Raw genomic sequence first — 19,560 nt, forward strand, 5'->3', positions numbered from 1 at the left:
TCTGGATGTATATTTTAAGGGCCTATTTCCATCAGAAATGTTATGTGTGAAATATATGTGTTAAGCTACCAGCTTTGAGCCTGTTTATCTTTGACTAGTTCTGAGTTTCCCTATCACCTTAAAAACATTTGAAGGCCAGGGCTGAAGGAGATGTTAGAATAACACCTCTTTTAGCAACACCATGTGACTCTATAGACTGACTGGTTTGGAATATGCTGACTCTGATTTCTTATATTGCAGGCTCAAATGTCCTAATTTACCCTTTGTGTATCTCTATGAACTGTTCTGGAGCCTTTATGTAACCTTGTGTGAAAAATCAGTCCGCCATTTTGTTGTGGCATTTACTGACTAGCTAAATACTAACTAGTGCCCACTCAAAGAATGCAATATTCAAGAAAATGCTGAGTGCTATTTGGATTTTAGCTTGCCTGTCAAGAATATTCTCTTTAATATTTTACCAGTCCTCTTTAAAATTTTGCCAGTAAAAAAAATATTTATTACTATCTTATAATAGTTCCTATATCTTGGTTATATAATGGAAGTGTCCACTTCCCTCTTTTCCAGCTTAGGAGTTTTAGTGTGCTCTGTTCAACCCCAAAGTATACATATGGGAGCCCAGCACTATCATCTCGCTAGGCATCCAGCAGGTCCGTGGGTAAGGGATCTTTAAAAGATCTGGAAGGAGGGATGGGAAATCTAGATAGAGGCAGGTCTCACTCAGCAGCCAGAGGGAAGGGGCAATCACCAAGTGAGTGTGAATTTTCCCCCTGAATACTCAGCTCTCCACGTCCTGGTGAAGCACGACTCTTGGGCACCCTGTGAGTATCCTTGCTCAAGGTCTTTCTCTTAGTCCACTGGGTCCAGTGGAGTATCTAAGAATTATCTGGGGCCAGGGATAAGATGAAAGCCTTGGATTTCATGTCCGTCTTTCCATCACCATTAGGTCTTTTACAATGTCTAACTTTTCTTTTATCATTTTTTTCCCATAATAATCCTCAATAAGGATTTCCACAAGGAAATTCCTAATAACCCTTTAGACAAGAACACAAGCAGGAAAAAAACAGTTTATCCTCTTCTGTAGGGGAAGCAGGGCTCAGGCTTTAGACAGATAGTGCCAGATCTTCTGAGATAATTGTCATTGATTATGGGTCATGACCACATTAGAGGATTAGTAATTGGCTTCTCCTGTTAACATCAACAATGACAACAACCACCAAAAGGAAAAAAGCAAAAATAGAGTATTTTCTATTCTACAGCATTCAAATGAATATAGGAAACAATGAAAAATTAACTGAATAATCTTTACAATGCAATGCAAAGTAAATTACAAAAATAAGTAAATCACTGTAACTAGACATAAAATCCACTTGCATTTACTGTGCATTCACTGGTTTCAGTCCAATTCAGATGTATTATTTAATTGTATTTATTCCTTACAAGATTTTTATTTGTTATTTTTAGACCCATTCTAAAGATGAGCACACCAACAGGTTAGAGCTGATAAATAACTTGGCCTAACATCAGACAATTATTACTAAATATGTTAACAAAATCTTTTATTTTTATATTTATTTATTTATTTAATTTGAGACAGTCTTGCTCTGTCGCCCAGGCTGGAGTGCAGTGGTGTGATCTCGGCTCACTGCAACCTCCACCTCCCGGGTTCAAGCTATTCTCCTGCCTCAGCCTCCCGAGTAGCTGGGATTACAGGTGCCCACCACCACGCCCAGCTAATTTTTATATTTTTAGTTGAATTGGCCAGGCTGGTCTCAAATTCCTAACCTCAGGTGATCTGCCTGCCTTTCCCTCCCAAAGTGCTGGGATTACAGGCGTGAGCCACTGCATCCGGCTGGATAAACATATTTTATTTTATTTTTTTCTCCTTGGATTCTTGTCTAAAGGGTTACTAAAATTTTTCTGAGTTTTTAACGTTTTCATTTCATTATTTTTTTTTCTATAATAAACCTCAATGAGAATTTCCAAAAGGAAATTATGTTGCTATTTCCCTTTCTTACCTTGTAGCATTAGATGAAACCTATAGAACAATGCTAGGTACTAATAGAATGAATGTTGATTCTAATTTTATTTAAAAGAAGTCTGTTGTTTGTTAGCTTCTGCTCTGTAGTGTATTTTGGAAGTCTCATACTATTTGAAATTTTTATGTAGACTTTTAAACCAGAATGCCTGCTGAAATTTGTTTTTCAGAATTTATTTATATAATTACAGGAATTTTCACCTTTAATTTGTTAGTATTTGAAGTCTGTTGATGGATTTTTATCATGTGGAGCCATATATGCATTCATGGAATAAGTACATCTTGGTAGACTTATTTTAATATATTGCTTGATTTGGTTTGCAGATGTCCATTTCCTGGTGTTCTAGTTAATTGGATTACTTGCTTTCCCCAAAGCAGCATCACCAGTACTTTTTCTTTCAATAATAACATTGGTGCTTATATTCTAAAATATCTAGCTTTTCCTGTGCCAGACTTAAAGGTTAGTTATATTTTAATACTACATATTTTTATGTAGCTCCTTAAACCTCAAATCGGAACAACACTAGTAATAGTTGACTCCATATGTTCTCATTAGAATTCTACCAAATATCTGGCTGGGTAGCTGCCCTCGTCAGGTGGAACATGTAACCATCAAACTGAAGCGTGAACTGGGGATTACAGCTGTAATGAATTTCCAGACTGAATGGGATATTGTACAGAATTCCTCAGGCTGTAACCGCTACCCAGAACCCATGACTCCAGACACTATGATTAAACTATATAGGGAAGAAGGCTTGGCCTACATCTGGATGCCAACACCAGATATGAGCACCGAAGGTAAGGATCAGAACTGTTCTGCCTCCTTGCTGTGTTTCAGAGAACCCCTTGCTTGCTTGCTGTCTGTCTGTCTGTCTATCTATCTATCATCTATAATTTAATATCTTAAAAATGAATGGTAGAAATAGAATAAATATAAGATTTTAGATTTAATATATATGATACATATGTTTTGACACTGTGGCTAAGATGCTGTTTAATGTGGCTTCTTTGTTTATTCATTCAACACATATTTATTGTGTATGTACTGGGTATGCAGCATTATGCTGGTAGCTAGGAATACAGCAGTAAAGAAAGACAGGCACAACTTCTGCCCCCACGGAGCGCATTGTCCTATAGGGATGACAAATGTTATAGAGGTTTAAAACTACGATGAATTTTTTTGTTAGAAAAATACATAGGTATTGCTATGAGATTATGTACAGGTAATCAGGCCAAGGAAGGGGGATCAAAGAGGGTTTTCTTGGAAAGTAGTGTTTGGACTAAGATCTGAGGTTGTCTGAAGGAAGAGTAAGTGGAGAGAGTGTCCCAGGCAGAAGCAGCAGCTTAGAAGAATCCTTGTGGCAGGAGAGAGCACAGAGCGTTGCAAAAACTGAAAGACCAATGTGGCTTGGATCAGAGAATGAGGAAAGATGATCCTGCAGGATTTGAGGGACGAAAAGGACTTTAGACGCTATAGGAAGAAGCAGTTGTGCAGTAATACGAGTTCAACGCTAATTACAGCACAGAGAGGAACAGGTAAGAGAGGAGTGAGGACCGTGCTGGAGGAGGGTTGTGCATGGGAAGAGCACATTCTGGGGAGCGACAAAGGGAGGCTGCATGAATGCCATGGCACTTGAGGTGGGCATGGCTTTGATAGGTAGATGTGGAAGGAGAAAGGGCATGCTAGGGGGAAGCAGCAGCACAGGCGATGGCACAGAAACATGGAATTTTAGAGGAATGATACGGATTTTAGCCCGGTTGTAGAATAGGGTACTTGTCGAAAAGGAATGGAGATAACTACAGTCGGGAGGAGAGAACCCAGTTACACCGATAGTATCAAGCAGCTGTCAGCAGGGGGCAGCAGAGAGCTTTGGAAATGGGAGAGGCTAAGGAGTTTTGTGACCTCCTCTACTGGGTAAAGGACAGTGATATCCAGCTTAGAGACATTTCTATCTTTAGCCCTCTTCCCCCAAATGTATATTATGTACAAAACACTCTCCTAAGCAATTTACAAGAATTAGCTTATTTAATTCTCATAATAAGACTCCAGGCAGATATTGTAGCTGCCTCCGTTTTGCAGACGAAGAGGCTAAGGTATGAAAAGTTATTGCCCATGTCATAGAACTAAAAGAGGCCCATTCTGAATTTCAAGGCTGTCAGTCGGACCCAAAACATTGCTCCAGACAGCAACTTTACCAGCTTTGAAGCTTCTCCCTGCATTCTTACACAAACGCTTCAGGCAGGTTCTTCAGACCCACGCAATTTCAACCCCTTATGTTCACGATCATCTGGAGTTAGGCAGAGCCTACAAATTTCAAAGGAAGTAGCTTGTCTCCCCAAGAGTGAATGGTCTGCAAGACAGAAGGCCATGAGGACCACAGGAAACCTACATTCCTGGGCCTTGCCCACCTGAGGCCTTTATGGATCTCAGGTGGTCCTCCTGGCCAGGCTGGGCCCCTTTGTTGGTCTGTGTCTGAGCTGAATTATCCTTGGGGATGGGTATTTTTGTTCCTGAAGGTGGAGAGCGCTGATGACAGTCTGGTTATTCCTCTTGGTAACCTGATGTAAGGAAGCATGATTTAGCTGTAAGAGCTCTGCCCTTCTTCAATTAAGAAAAAAAGAAAAACTTCATTTGCAAAGATGCACATTGGTTGAATATAGGTGATATTCACCTTGTCCAGCTGGTTTTCCTGGTTTCAAAACAGAGAAGATAGTTAGGATTTGTAGAACTGTAGCTTCCAGAATGCATTTTGATGTTAGCATCTCTGAATCTGATTTGACAGCATCGTTATCCCATTGGAGAATGATGTGAGATGAGGCTAGGAGAAGTTGGGCTGCCAACTGTGCCACGTATCCCCTGCCATCCCATCCCAACCCACACACTGATTACTTGAAGGCTCTGCTGACAAATTGGTAATTTGCTTGATAGTTTGGGACTCTGCGGAAGCCTGAGGGAAAACTATATCCCCAAGGACCCATTGTCATTATATTCACACCTTTTTTGCGGTCAGTAGGTCAGCAGGTCACAGTCCTAACTGTTAGTGCAGCAGGAGAGCTTCTTTCAGGCTGAGACAGTGCTGTGGCATTTGAGCTGCAAAATGCAAGCTTCCACTTTAGATAAAGGCCCAGCTGTAAGACCGACTAATGGATTTCTTTGTCTTGGCTTAACCGGGGTGGGGGGGGGTGGGTAATCCAAGGGTTAACAACCACTTTTGAGTGGGAGGGGAACTTTTTATCAATAGACCGATCTCTGTGGCTCACAGTGTTAGCCCAATGAACACATAGATTAATCAGCTGAATATTTTTAGAACTCTAGAGAAAAACCCACTTGGAAGTGTTTTGAGTTGCAGCATAATGCTGTCAGTTGAAGTCTGAGAAAGAAGACAGTTTGTTAGGCTTGACTGTCACTGCTGGTTGTCACAGACCTGTTACAATCAATCGTGTGATCGATCCTTACTCTTGTGCACTTTGTCGTATATGCAAGGGTGGTGTAGATTTCTCTCTCTTTTTTTAATCTTTTATAAACATTTTGGTTTGTGTCTTTCACCTAGGGAATGAAAATCTGCCAAATCTAACTCACCTGAACAAAACAAAATGAAACAGATCTCATTAAAATTTTCTTTGCATAGAAAGTATTCAGGTTGTGTTTTGACCTTTGTCACTGCAGCGCTATTTATAACAAATGTCTACCCTTGCCTCCCAAATGAGTTCATAGGCTTCATGAAGTCCTCAGCTACCCCTCTGTTGTCAAAGTCTGACTTCTTTTCCCTTGCTCAACACACTGAATTCAGCTCTCCCATTGCACAGAAATGCTAACCTTGGAGCCAAGACACCTGGGCGTAAGTCTTGTCACCACCGGGTAGCTGGGAGGATATCAGCAGGCTAGTTCATGCATTAAGAAAATGAAGATAGTATTTTCCACCTTACAGGGCTATAACAGTAGAATAAGATAATTGATAAGAAAGGGCTTTGAAAATCACAATGTTGGAACTATAGGATTAGTTCCAAGTCTTTAAGTTTCTACCAAAGGATGTTATAGATAACGTGGATCCTATCTATATTACACTTCAAAGATGGAAAAAAGATATGCCCCCCAAATAATATATTCATCATATATCTGCTCCTGGGGTAAGAAAGGAAAGTGTGTGTGTGTGTGTGTGTGTGTGTGTGTGTGTGTGTGTGTGTGTGAGAGAGAGAGAGAGAGAGAGAAAGAGAGAAAGGCTGAAAGCTGTGGATTTCCTTCAGGATCAACCTTAGATAAAGCTTATCTTTAGGGCCTTTTGACCCTCTCTTTTATCTCAGGCCCTAATGCCTCAGGCTACTTGACTTACCTGCCCAAATGCTCTACCTCTCCCTCCCTCACAACCTTGGCTGGCTCAGTAGTGCTTTCAGAAAGCTTTTAATCAGTCCAGAGTCAGATTAGCCTGGAGCAGGTGTGAACCACAAGTTAGGTTAGAAGTGCTTAGTAGCGTCTCAGATCAAATAGGTTTTTATTGCTGTTTTTCTAGTCTTGTGTTTATTCATGGACTTAATGAGTGTGTATGGAGCATCTATTGAGAACCAGGGCCTGTATTAAATTACAGAGTCAGAAACACAGAGGGTAGAATGTCTTGTTTGATCTGCAAAGGGTTTACAGTTTTCAACTTAGTTGTCAACATTTAAAGTTTGGAATATTTTACATTAAAAGAACTGGATTTCTGTCTTGAGGTTTTATTGTTTTTAAGAATGGCAACATCAAATTAAATTCTACGTGGAACCTATCTATAGCTGCTCTGGTTGACACTGGCCCTGCTGAGCTGGGCACATCAAGATGACCCTCCTGGGAACCCTCTTTCTATTCCTTGGTGGGTCACATATTAGGTTAGACTTCCTAGAATAGGTTTCAAGCAGAGAGAGATGGTCCTCTTGAGAGGGCTCCTCTAGGGTGGGGCAGAGGTGTTAATCTCCAGGGAGGACATTATTCTCACCCAGGGTAAGACCACCAGCATGGGCTGGTAAGTGAGTGCAGAGGGACTGACTGAGAATCCAGATTGACAAGATGGAGGCCAACAAGTACCATTAACCAGGTGGATTAGGGAAGGACCACAGTACAGTGGTTAAGACCTGCGGCTTCAGAGTCACGCTAGCTGAGTTTGAGTGGCCACTTAGGGAATAACCTTGGGCAAATGTCTGTGCTCAATTTATTAATATATAAATTGAAGATCACAATAGTGCTGACCCCATAGTTGTTAAGAGGTGGTTGTAAATGAGCTAGCACGTGTAAAATGTTAACGACAGTGCTGGGAAGGTAGAAAGGGCTCAATAAATGTTACCTACCATCAACCAAAGAGGGTGATTTGCAGTCACAAGAGATCAAAATAAACCAGGCCTCCAGCTGTGGCCAGGCTGAGATGAGTGGGCACCCTGGACCACCTACTTCTCTGGTACCCTTCTTTTTTAGATGGAGTCTCAGTCTCTCCCCCAGGCTGGTGTGCAGTGACATGATCTTAGCTCACTGCAACCTCCCCCTCCCTGGTTCAAGCAATTCCCCTGCCTCAGCCTGCTGAGTAGCTGGATTACAGGCATATACCACCAATCCTGGCTATTTTTTTTTTTAAATTTTAGTAGAAACAGAGTTTCACCATGTTGGCCAGACTGCTCTTTAACTCCTGACCTCAGGCAATCTGCTCACCTTGGCCTCCCAAAGTGCTGGAATTACAGGCATAAGCCACCATGCTCAGCCTCTGATACCCTTCTTATTTATTTATTTATTCTCTATGTTTATTAAATGTTTGTTCATCCTTCAGTGCAATGATTGAGTGATTCTGGGAGAAGATCACTGATGGCTGTGCCCGATGCTGAAATCTGTGTGAAGCTGGGAGCCTTGAGGGCTTCGATGTTTGCTGACATATACCTTTCAGGAGTATGTGCCTGAGATCACAGAACCTCAAACTAACACACGTCACTTTTTAACGTCTAAACTATGTACATACCTCTTGAACAATCTTTTACAGATAAAATGAAAAGGGAAATGTATTGCATCATTTGCAATATTTGGTGCAGACCCACCCTAGGGAAACCTCTGGCCAGAGAACAGGTCTGGGGAAGGGATCTTGACTGGCACCAGGGAAGATCTTGTTTGCAAGCCAGTTACACTGATGCTGTATGCGCTGAGTGGGAGGGGCTGGGACTCTGAGTCCAGCAGCTCCTTCTGCTGATGACCACTGTGGGCTATTCACATACTGGGCATCTGAGGAAAGCCTGAACCTACGTTAAATGATTCTTCTTTGTTTCCTGCCAAGGCACGTAGTATCTAGAGACAACCACAGCAGGGAGCTTGTCAGGTGATGCTAACTGTGGCAGGAGCAGGAAGAACCCATGCTTCCAGCTTGAGCAGCAGAGTTCTCCTCCCACCCAGCTTTCCCAGGAGTGAACTTCTCATACCCTCAGCAGAACAGAAGCCCCGCAGTGGAGCAGGCCTCTCCCTTCTCAGCAGGGCTGATCCATCATACATCGGAGGTTTTGCTCCTCTGATCCCCCAGCGCAAATGGTGGATCCGCCATGCAGTGCTCTCCCTGAGACATGCTGAGACATCTCACTGTCACACATGATGCTCTCACCATCCTGTTGCATCTCCAGTGATATTTTAGTACCTCTAGGAGGGCACCATGAGTAACTGAGTGGCAGGCCTACCTCACTGTCATCTCAGAGTGTCCTGGAATCAGGTGTGGAGGTCTAGATGAGTTAAAGTTCATGGTTCAGTTTGGACTGTGAGGAATCAGATATACATAGAAGCTGGTAACTATCTAATACAAACGCCTTCGGGGACCAGGCAGGGAACAACAATGTATGGCAACAGGTGAGAGAGGGATGGAGCTCAAGAAACCAAACCTGTGTCCTTCCTGCCTGAAGGCATTCCAGGTACATTCTAAACTGCTGTGTGGAGTGTGCAGTGTTAGATCTCTTCACTAGGGGGTTAACAGAGCTCCAGCAACAAGATAAGAATATTATCCTGGCTTCCATGTGAACTCTGCCCCTTCTCAGAGCTTGATGAGCCTGAAGCTGAGGTAGATGCCTGGCTAGATGGAATGGCCAGTGAGAGGCCTTCAAGCCACATTGTGGTCCTTGGTAAACTCTGTCCTTCTCAGGTGCTGATGCCTCATCTCAGTGTGTTGTATTGGCTCCTTCAGGGGCACTTGTATTTCACCAAAGGACATCTAAAGAGGGAAATATAAACTTAGGGGAGTTGCTGTCATGGGAGAATTCTAGGCCTCACGGCAGATCCCCAGGTGAAATCTTTTGAGGGACGGTTGTTCCCATCTCTTTGATCATCCAATAAGGATAGCAATGTGAAGGCCACACCGGGCTCTTGTATGTGACCATCAGAGTATCCTTTGGGGCCACTGTGTTCCTGTAGCTAGAGAATGCCAAGTCACGAGCATAGAGCTGTAACCCAGGACACTCTCATTTCCCTCTTCCTTTCTCTTTGAAATAATTTACATTGACCACCCCCTGAAAAAAAAAAACGAACTTACAAAATATCTCTGTACTGAGAACCTGTGAGCAGGAGAAACTTCAGGCATCCAGGAGCTCTAAGAAGTGACTGTGGTACACCTCTCTGTCCCACGGGATGAGAGAGCGGAGCAGAGTCTACCAGGCCTCAGCAGGGCATAGCGTGTCCTCTCCTGGCGTGATAAGAAGACATTTGAATAATCTAATAATCAAAATGGTAACCTTGAAATGGTAATAGCTATAAACCCCAAATTATATAATTATATAATTTCCTGAAAACATAGAAATTAAATCAGTTTTAGCATTCATCGTATCTTGAGGGAATAAATGAACAATTGGTTACCCCATCTGTATCAAATAATGTTAGCCATTACATCAAACAAATGAAAATGAGCATATGTTGAATGAACAGATTGATTCCTTTAACTATTATGGGCCACTTCTGTATTTTACATTTAGCTGGAAGATACTTTTGGATTCACTGTAATTCAGGTGGCCAGACCTGACAACTTTTTTTTTTTTTAAATCCTCTAAAATTCTGACCATCTGCAAACACTTTTGATGTGAAAGTGCATTCTGATGACAGGTGATAGGTCACTTTTCTTTGGAGGGATATTTGCATGGATGGCGAAGTCACCCAAAGGAGTAGCAATACCCAGGGAAGGATTAGAGAGGGCCTCTCCCTCTGGAATGCTCTTTCCACTTTACTATTATCAGGTTGTAAAATGATCTCACCTTTTCCTTCACAATGCAGGAAGAAAGCAAAGTCTCTTATCCCTGCCTGGCCATGTGCATCCCTGTGATTTCAGGCTGTGGAGGAGATCTCAGTGGCGGTATCTGGTGGTTTAGTTATTCACATGTGTGCTGTGCTTTCCCCACTGCAGGTCGAGTGCAGATGCTGCCCCAGGCAGTGTGCTTGCTGCATGCGCTGCTGGAGAAGGGACACATCGTGTATGTGCATTGCAACGCTGGGGTGGGCCGCTCCACCGCGGCTGTCTGCGGCTGGTTCCAGTACGTGATGGGCTGGAATCTGAGGAAGGTGCAGTATTTCCTCATGGCCAAGAGGCCAGCTGTCTACATTGATGAAGAGGCTTTGGCCCGTGCACAAGAAGATTTTTTCCAGAAATTTGGGAAGGTTCGTTCTTCTGTGTGTAGTCTGTAGCTGGTCAGCCTGCTTCTGCCGCCTCCTGATTTCCCTAAGGAGCCTGGGGTGATGTTGGTAAAATGACCTAGAAACAAGGATTCTACCTAAACTGAAAGGACTGTGTGACTTCCCCCAAGCCATCCACTTTCATCTGGGATGACTTTCGATTATGCTTTGTTTTGGGGCTGTATTTTTGAAATACTCTACAAGAAAGCTGTGACGCACACATGAGAAGAGGCACGAAGCAGTTAGGCTGTACATCAGACAGAAGGGTAATGAGTGCAGTTCCTGCTGCCTGCGGGCAGATGAGGCCTTTGCTTTACAGCACTGCATGTGTTGCACGATGGATCCATGACAGCACTTTCCTGTTGCACTGAAACTCTTGGCCATACAGAGGAAAAGATATGGAACTATGTGGATTTCATCACTAGTGTGTGTGCGTGAGCTGGTCAGTTGCCAAAGGAGGAAATAAGGTTAGAAGCCTGAACCCTTACAAAAGAAGAGCTCACTGTGGTCAAAAAATGATGGCTTTCAGGACTTCATTTTTATCCTGCCTCACAGTTGTTAAAGTCTGTTCCAAGACATCACCTTCCTTCTCTACCCAACAACCCTGTGTAACAACCAAAGTAGAATTATCTCTCATTTGTTGTTGTTGTTGTTGTTGTTTTCCCTCAAAACTGCCAAACAAAGCAAAAAATACCCTTGTTTTTTATAGTTGTGATATCAAGAAGTTAAATTGACCCTTAATGGGCATAGGTAGCTAGCCCAAGGTCTCATGACCAGTCAAGGGCAAGCTAGAGTTAATAGTCTATTTGACTCAGTGCTGTTTTCAACACAACTTGTTTTCCCAGCACCATGTAGTGCATTCAGTTTTGTCTTTCTCAGGGTATGGTCGATATGCCTGCAGGAGTTTCTGCAGCGAGACACAGAATAGTGTTCTGATCAGTTGCCAAAGAATCTAGGAAAGTATTTGTATTTTGTGCAAGCTAATTTAAAAACATGATGGGCTGTTTTAAGACCAGAGTGGGAGTTCATGAGAGGACCTATACTACCGAAAGAGCCCAAACGACCAAATCCATGGATAATTGCTTCACAGCCTCGGCCATCCTGGCTCAGCCCTCAATTTAGTATAATATGCAGTTCCTGTGCCTCCAGACTATGCAGCTCATCACCCTAGGTTCTACAGGAAATACAGAGATGAACAGCGTTGCCTTCAAAAGTCTGCTGCCTAGAAACAGACCTGCATTCAACAACTGCAATGCAGGGTTGGACCATGAATGATATGCTAGAATAGAAAAAAGAGACGTGTTTTTTTCAATTGAGAGCCTCTATGTGCAAGGTGATTTATAATCATATCCAGTTTAATCTTCACAATATCCAATGAAGAAGGTCTCATTATCTCCATGATAAAGATGGGGAAACTAAGGCTCAGAGGGGCTAAATCAACTGCCTGTTGTCACACAATGAATAAATAGATGCAGTGAGATACAAAGCTAGATTTGATTCAAAGCCCTTGCTTTCTTAATTAAACTATGATGCGCATTTATTTTTCTGCACCTTCCTTTCTTCCACAAACACATATTGATAGATGCAAGAGACTCTTATTTAGAAGGTGTGGGGGACAAGAAGGATACAAGGTAAGTTTCAGTGGAGCTCAGAGGACAGGGAGATATACTTGTGGCACTTAGGGGAGATGACATTTGCTTTGGGCAGAGGCAGCTGGCCAGGACGCATTTCCCGTATAATTTTACGAAGTTAAATTTATAAGCTAGCATTAAGTAAAGTGAAGTCCAGCTCCCGTGCTAAAAATAACTAGAGGTAATAATTGGTATTCACGTAACTCATTTACAGTCATAATGTGTCGTGAAAATTTAATCTTCAAAATGGAATTTTAAACTATGTGTGCGTGTGAATTTCTTTAATGTCTAATCTAGCTTCATAATTTCCATGATACAAAGATCTTTTCTCAGGTGGATTTTTCCCTTTGTTCCTTCTGCTCTGATAGACAAAATCATTTTAGGACTATTAAAGAATGTTTTGGAATAAATCATCCTTTCCTCAATGAATGGGATGTCTAATGTATTTCAAAATCACCCAAAACTTTTGGTAAATAAAAACATTTAAAAAGACCTTTCTGTACAGGATTTTTAAAATGTTATCAGCTTAGTCTGAAATCTAGGACAAATTGTGTTTCCTTATTTGTAAAGGGGGCAATCCACTGAGCTAAATTGTTTCTTTTTTCTTGTCACCCTTCCTCTGTCAACTAACCGATCAAAATTGGCAGTTACATGACAAAGGAAGTCAGAGGTGAGGGACCACAGAGAAGTGAGCATGAAAACTTAGAGTGTGTCTGAGAAAATCAAAGCAGATATTATGCCAGTAGCTGCTTGTCACTGGTGTTTAACAAAACTTTTCAATCACGGATTTCTCAAAGGTAATCATAAGAAGATTTCATTCATGGTGAAAGAATGTCCAAATGAGGTTGTTTTCCTTCAGACTTGAAACATTATCCCTCTATCATTCTGCTTGCCAGCATTAGGAAAAAAATCTAAAACACAACGCAAAACACTCTCTTTTGACCATCATTAAGGTGTGGTAAAAAACACTTGGCTTGGTGTAAGAAATAATGATGAAAAATGTGGTTAAGACTTTGGAAATGATAAGAAAGTAATGAAAGGAGAGATTTGAAAGTGAGTTAGGAAATAGGAAATGAAATGGAACTTGCCACACATGAAAAATCACTGAAGAGCTAAACGCAGAATCAGTTGGATCAGAAGTTAAAGCTGAAAGTATCTTTAGAAATAATCTCATGTAATGCCTTTATTTTACAGAGGAGCAAACAGACCCAGAGACATCAAATGACTTTTTCCTATTGCAAAGAGTTGTAACTAGGACCAAAGGTAAAGGATAAGTCAGGAAGAAAGGTTCGGAGATTTATTGTGATATTGAGACGTCGTAGGAGAATTAATGGGAATGAGAGCAGACAGTATTGTTAGTGGGTAAGAAGTGGTGCAAGGATTAATAAAAATTGGAGTAAGAGGAAGAAAAATGGTTAAAATGAGGAAAAGTAAGGCCGGGCGCGGTGGCTCAAGCCTGTAATCCCAGCACTTTGGGAGGCCGAGACGGGCGGATCACGAGGTCAGGAGATCAAGACCATCCTGGCTAACACAGTGAAACTCCGTCTCTACTAAAAAATACAAAAAACTAGCCAGGCGAGGTAGTGGGCGCCTGTAGTCCCAGCTACACGGGAGGCTGAGGCAGGAGAATGGCGTAAACCCGGGAGGCGGAGCTTGCAGTGAGCCAAGATCCAGCCACTGCACTCCAGCCTGGGCGACAGAGCGAGACTCCGCCTCAAAAAAAAAAAAAAAAAAAAAAAAAAAAAAGTAAAGACCAGTGTCTTTTCCAAAAGAAGGAAAGGCAGGTGTTTTCTGTGGGGGTGAGAGCAAGAAGGCGTGACTATAGAAGCAGAGAGGGAGATTCAAGGTTATGTGCCCAGGAAAGAGATGTGTTAAGTGTCCGCTTATTTGTCTGTGGGGCTAGATCACAGTAGGAAAAGGGAGCAGCTAGATGTAACTTGCTGAGCAAATCATGACATAGGTGTGCCGTCACTGAGTATCTGCTAGAAAAAGAAGAAAATTGACAGAAGATGAGACTGAGAATAAAGGGGAAAGGATTGATGACGCTACCTTAATTATAGCAATAATGACAATAGTAAGAGGAAGAACAACCGTAACAACAACTCTGTTCTTTCCTTCTCTAAATCTTTGTTCTGAAAGTCTTGCCTGATGCCATTAATGGAAATACACTTGCAGCTGCTCAGGACCCAAACCTCAGCGTCATCCATGACTCCTCTCTTTATTTCAAATGTCACATTCAAGTCATCCAGAAATTCTGTTAAAGCATCTATAGCATCTGTGTGTTTCCTCTTTTACTGAACAACCTTGGTCAGAGCCAATGTGATCCCAAGACTAGATTTCAGAAATGGTCTTCTACCTGGTCTCCCTGTTTCTGGCCTTCCCTCCCAGCCCCTTCCTCTATCAAACTTACTCTCACATAGTGGTCAGGGTACTTGGATAAAAATGTAACTCATGTCATATCACTCCTGTGTTTGAAAGCTCCAACTGCTTCTTACGTCACTCAGGGTAAAAGTCAAAGCCCTTTGAGGTACTGTACAATCTGGTCACCTGTTACCTCTTGACCACATCTCCTACTTACTGCCTTCCACCTCTCTTACTCTGCTGTAGCCATACTGGCCCTCTTGCTGTTCTTTGACTACTCCAGGAAGGCTCTGGCCTCAGGGCACATGCTCCTGCTATTCTCTTTACCTGGAATGCTGCTACCCCAGGTATGCACATGGCTCGCCCTTCTCCCTCCTTCAATGATGCCTCCCTGGACTACCCTATAAAAAATGGCCTGATCCAATCTCAGCCTTCCCAATCCACAGTTTCTGGTTTATTTTTCTTCATAGAACTTATTAATGGCCTACATATTACATATTTACATAAATTACTTATTTTTTCTGTATGCTGTCACTGCAATGTAAGCTTCACTGAATTATAAAGGCAGAAATTTTTATCTGTTTTGTTTGGTGATGTACCTAGAGTGCCTATAACAGAGGCTGACATAGTTTAAATGAGTGAAGGACTGGAATAGCTAATAACCATCAAAAGCATACAATGTTATAGGTATTGCCTAAGTGCTCCACATATATCAGCCTACCTTATTCCAAAAATGCTAGGGGATATTATCCCTGTTTTACAGATAAGGAAACTAAAGGATAGACAGAAGGTGAACTTATTCTGAGGCAAGTGAAGATAGTTTTGCTTCTGATTTGGTGGAGTAAGCTCTTAATGAACCACCCGTTATAATCTCTGTGCACATTACATCTGTTTGCTAGGGCAGCCATAATAATGTACCACAGACTAGGAGGATTAAGCAGCAGAAATTTGTTCCAGAAATTTGTTCCTGGCATGGTTCTGGAGTATAGAAGTTGGAGATGAAAGGGTGAGCAGCACCGGTTCCTCCTGAGGGCTGCGAGGGAGAATCTGTTCCATGCCGCTGTTCTAGCTTCTGGTGGTTTGCCAGCAACCTTTGACGTTTCTTGGTTTGTAGAAGCATCACCTTATTCTGTGCCTTCATCTTAACATGGTGTTCACCCTGTATGGGAGTCTGTGTCTAAATTTCCCATTTCTACAAGGATGGCAGCGACATTGAATTTGGCCCACCTGACTCTAATGTGGTCTCAACTAATTACATCTGTGATCACCTGATTTCTGAATAAGGTCACATTCTGAAGTAATGGAGGTTATGACTTCAGCATTTGAATTTGTGGGAAGCAAAATCAACGGACAACACTACAGAAAACAACTACCTGAGGACTATAGGGAGCAAAAGAAATCAGGCAGATTGGAGGGGACTGGAAATGTGAAAAAAGGGACCAGATCGGGTTGAGTTTCCCATTTACAGGTTAAGCTTATAAAAGAGAACTATTGAAAGAGTAGTCGGAGATAGACAGAAAATTGGAGCCTTTCAAATAAAAGGATGAATTCCTGTACTGTTATTATATCAGGCATTATACCAATATTATTTTAATAATACAAAAATGAAAATGATTGGTGTCCTCAAAAATCAATCCAAAATAGGTTAAGACTTAAGCATGAGACCTGAAACAGTAGAACTCCCAGAACTAAACATAGTGGAAAAACTTGTTGACATTGGTCTCAGCTATGATTTTTTTTTAGATTTGACACTGAAAGCACAGGCAAAAAAAGCAAAAATAAGCAAGTGGAAGTGCATCGAACTAAAAGGTTTCTGCACAGTAACAGAAACAAGAAAAAAATGAAAAGATAACCTACACAATGGAATATTTGCAAACCATAATATGTCTGATAAGGAATTAATATCCAAATGTATAAGGAACCCAAATACCTCACAAGCAAAAGAACAAATAACTCAATATAAAAATGAACACAGGACCTGAAAAGATGTTTTTCAAAAGAAGACATACAAATGGCTAAGAGGTATATGAAAAGGTGCTCAGCATCATTAATCACTAGGGAAATGCTAATTAAAACCACAATGAGGTATCAACCTCACCCCTGTTAGGATGGCTATTGTAAAAAAAAAAAAAAAAAAAAAAAAAAAAAAAGCAAGACATAGTAAATGTTGGCAAGGGTGTGTGGAGAAAAGGGAATCCTTGCACACTCTTGGTGAGAATGTAAATCTACAGCCATAATGGGAAACAATATGGAGTTTTGTAAAAAATTAAACCTAGAACTTCCTTTTAATTCAGAGTCTCACTTCTGGGTATATATCCAAAGTAAATAAAATCAGTATCTTGAAGAAATTTCTGCACTTCCATGTTCATTGCAACATTATTTTCAATAGCCAAGTATGGAAACTAAGTGTCCAATGACAGATGAATGAATAAAGAAGATGTGGTGGATATATAAACAGTGGAATATCATTCAGCCTTAAACAGAAGGAAATCTCATCATTTGCATCAACAGAGTTAAAACTTGAGGACATTATGCTAAGAAAAATAAGCCAGGCACAGAAAGACAAATACTTCATAATCTCATTTATATGTGGAATCTTAAAAAAAAAAAAAAAAAGCCAAATTCATGTAACAGTGAATAAAATGGTAGTTACCAGGGGCTGATAAGTTGGAAGAAAGAGGAGATGTTGATCAAATGGTACAAACCTTTAAGAATAAGTCCTGGTGACCTAATTAATTACAACATGATGGCAATTAATAATAATGTATTATATACTTGAAATTTATTAAGAACACAGTAAATCACAAGTGTCCTCACCATAAAAAAGTGAGTTATGTGAGGTAATGGATATGTTAATTAGCTTGATTGTGGTAATCTTTTCACAATGTATGTATAACTGTACACCCTAAATAATACAATTTTTGTTTGAGTTATACCTCAGTAAGGCTGAAAAAAATGCTGTTATTTAAAAACTGAACAATATGCAATTACTATTAAATGAACTAGTTTCATTTAATAAGCCCCTCACATGTTTCAGGGGCTTAAGCCATGAATATATATTGTGATTTCTGATAATATTTGGACCTGTTTACTCATTTGCTCATGGCACCAGAATGGTGTGGATTATAAAGGAGAAAATTAGCAGAAATTAGACAGTGAAAGAATGGAGAGCTGGACCTTGAACAGAACAGGTCATTGTCGTTACCATACTTATCAAGACTTTATAAATTCCTAGTGAGAGAAAACTCAGAATTCACTGAATAGAATTTACTGTTTGCTGTATATAAATGGTTAAAAGTGTAATTATATATTTTTATTTGATAGAAATCCTTACTGTTAACTTCTTAATATTAAATAACGAATCTAAAGATGGAAATAAAGTCTAAACCAGTGGTCTCCAACCCCTGTGGTTCAGTTTCCTAACAGCCCACAGTAGCGGTCCATGGCCTGTTAGGAAACGGGCCACACAGCAGGAAGTGAGTGGCAGGTCAGTGAGCTTTACTGCCTGAGCTCTGCCTCCTGTCAGATCAGCAGCGGCATCAGATTGTCAGCGGAGTGTGAACCCTATGTGAACTGCACATGCAATGGATCTAGTTGCACGCTCCTTATGAGAATCTATCTAATGATCTGAGGTGGAACAGTGCCATCCCAAAACCATACTCCCTTCCCCTCCCTGTCCATGGAAAAATTGTCTTCCACAAAACTGGTCCCTGGTTCCAAAAAGGTTGGGGACCACTGATCTAAACAATTTCAGAGATTTTACACCCATAGTGGATAAACAAGGTGAGTATCCCTCATTCTTTATAGACTGGTGTTTAAATGATGCCAATTACTGCTAAGCACCTCACATGTTTCAGGGGCTATACGCCATGAATATATATTGTGATTTCTGATACTATTTGGACCTGTTTACTCATTTGCTCATTTGTTCATTTTTTTTATTTCAAAAATGTTTTTGCCTTTTCTATGTGTCTCTTCATGCTTTTATTTTTGATAATTATGTCTTCCTCCTTACAACAAAGAACTTTAACACTGACTTATGTCCACTGGTATTTTTACTTCCTTCATATTGACGTGATTGCAACTATAATTATGAGTTGTTTTAAATGTACTTCCTCTTTTTCTTTTTGTGTTCTTAAATTTTTTTTTTAATTGTGAGGAAAGCCAAAAAGAAATGTTGATGGGGACATAATCTTCATTGCCAGACAGACATATGATTACCACTCCACACCATTTCTAGCTTTCTTATCTGTCCTAGATTCCATTACTATTGAGAATTTAAGCCCAGTCACTCTCAAGGTTCCAGTGAGCTTATGAGTGCCCAGCTCTTCTGCAGTACTGCATCCCCTCATAAGGTATTCTGAGTCACGTCTTCCTTTGCTTTCTAGTTCATCCCTCAGCTCACTTCCAAAATCATTCTATCATGCTGAACTATCTTATCTGCAAGTAATCCTTCTTAACTGCCTCTTCATTGTTGCAGGTGAATTTCTGTCTTCAGATTTTATATTGTAATTTCCATTCAGATGTCAGGAGGAGTAGTGTGTTTGCCAGTTTAAACCAGAATTTTCTCAATAATTGTCTATAGTGATAACACCCAAATCTCAATCCCCGTTCCACTGCTTTTTTCTGAGTACAAGGCTTATATATTGGCTTTTTTTCAAAACATCTTTCAGAATATCTCCCAAACTCAGTATTTCCCAAGCTGAAATTTTCTTTATTTTGCCAGACCTCCCATACTTTCTCTGTTGAGCAGACACTGGCAACACCTTCCCCCTAATTTCTCATTATAAACTTGAATGCCATCTTTGCCATCTCTCCTCCATTTACCACCCTCCTAACCATTCAACAAATTATTTGGATAGTGCTTCCTAACTACTCCCCTTCTGTCTGCT

At 40.9% G+C, this 19,560-nt stretch overlaps 1 protein-coding gene across 4 annotated transcripts in view; it reads left to right on the top strand.

Annotated features, from left to right (window-relative positions):
• Window positions 1-12,800, top strand: part of EPM2A (EPM2A glucan phosphatase, laforin) — a 117,165-nt gene extending 104,365 nt beyond the window's left edge. For 3 of the 4 annotated variants that reach the window (XM_050787408.1, XM_050787410.1, XM_050787409.1), the window contains exons 3-4: window positions 2,592-2,833; window positions 10,411-12,800. In XM_050787408.1, coding sequence (XP_050643365.1) covers window positions 2,592-2,833; window positions 10,411-10,688 — 520 coding nt within the window. In that variant the 3' untranslated portion in view covers window positions 10,689-12,800. The remainder of the gene's footprint in view (window positions 1-2,591; window positions 2,834-10,410) is intronic. The other variant, XM_050787411.1, reaches the window with a different exon arrangement.
• Window positions 12,801-19,560: the final 6,760 nt, after the last annotated feature.

Source organism: Macaca thibetana, chromosome 4, assembly GCF_024542745.1.
Source record: "Macaca thibetana thibetana isolate TM-01 chromosome 4, ASM2454274v1, whole genome shotgun sequence".
Classification (NCBI taxonomy): domain Eukaryota; kingdom Metazoa; phylum Chordata; class Mammalia; order Primates; family Cercopithecidae; genus Macaca; species Macaca thibetana.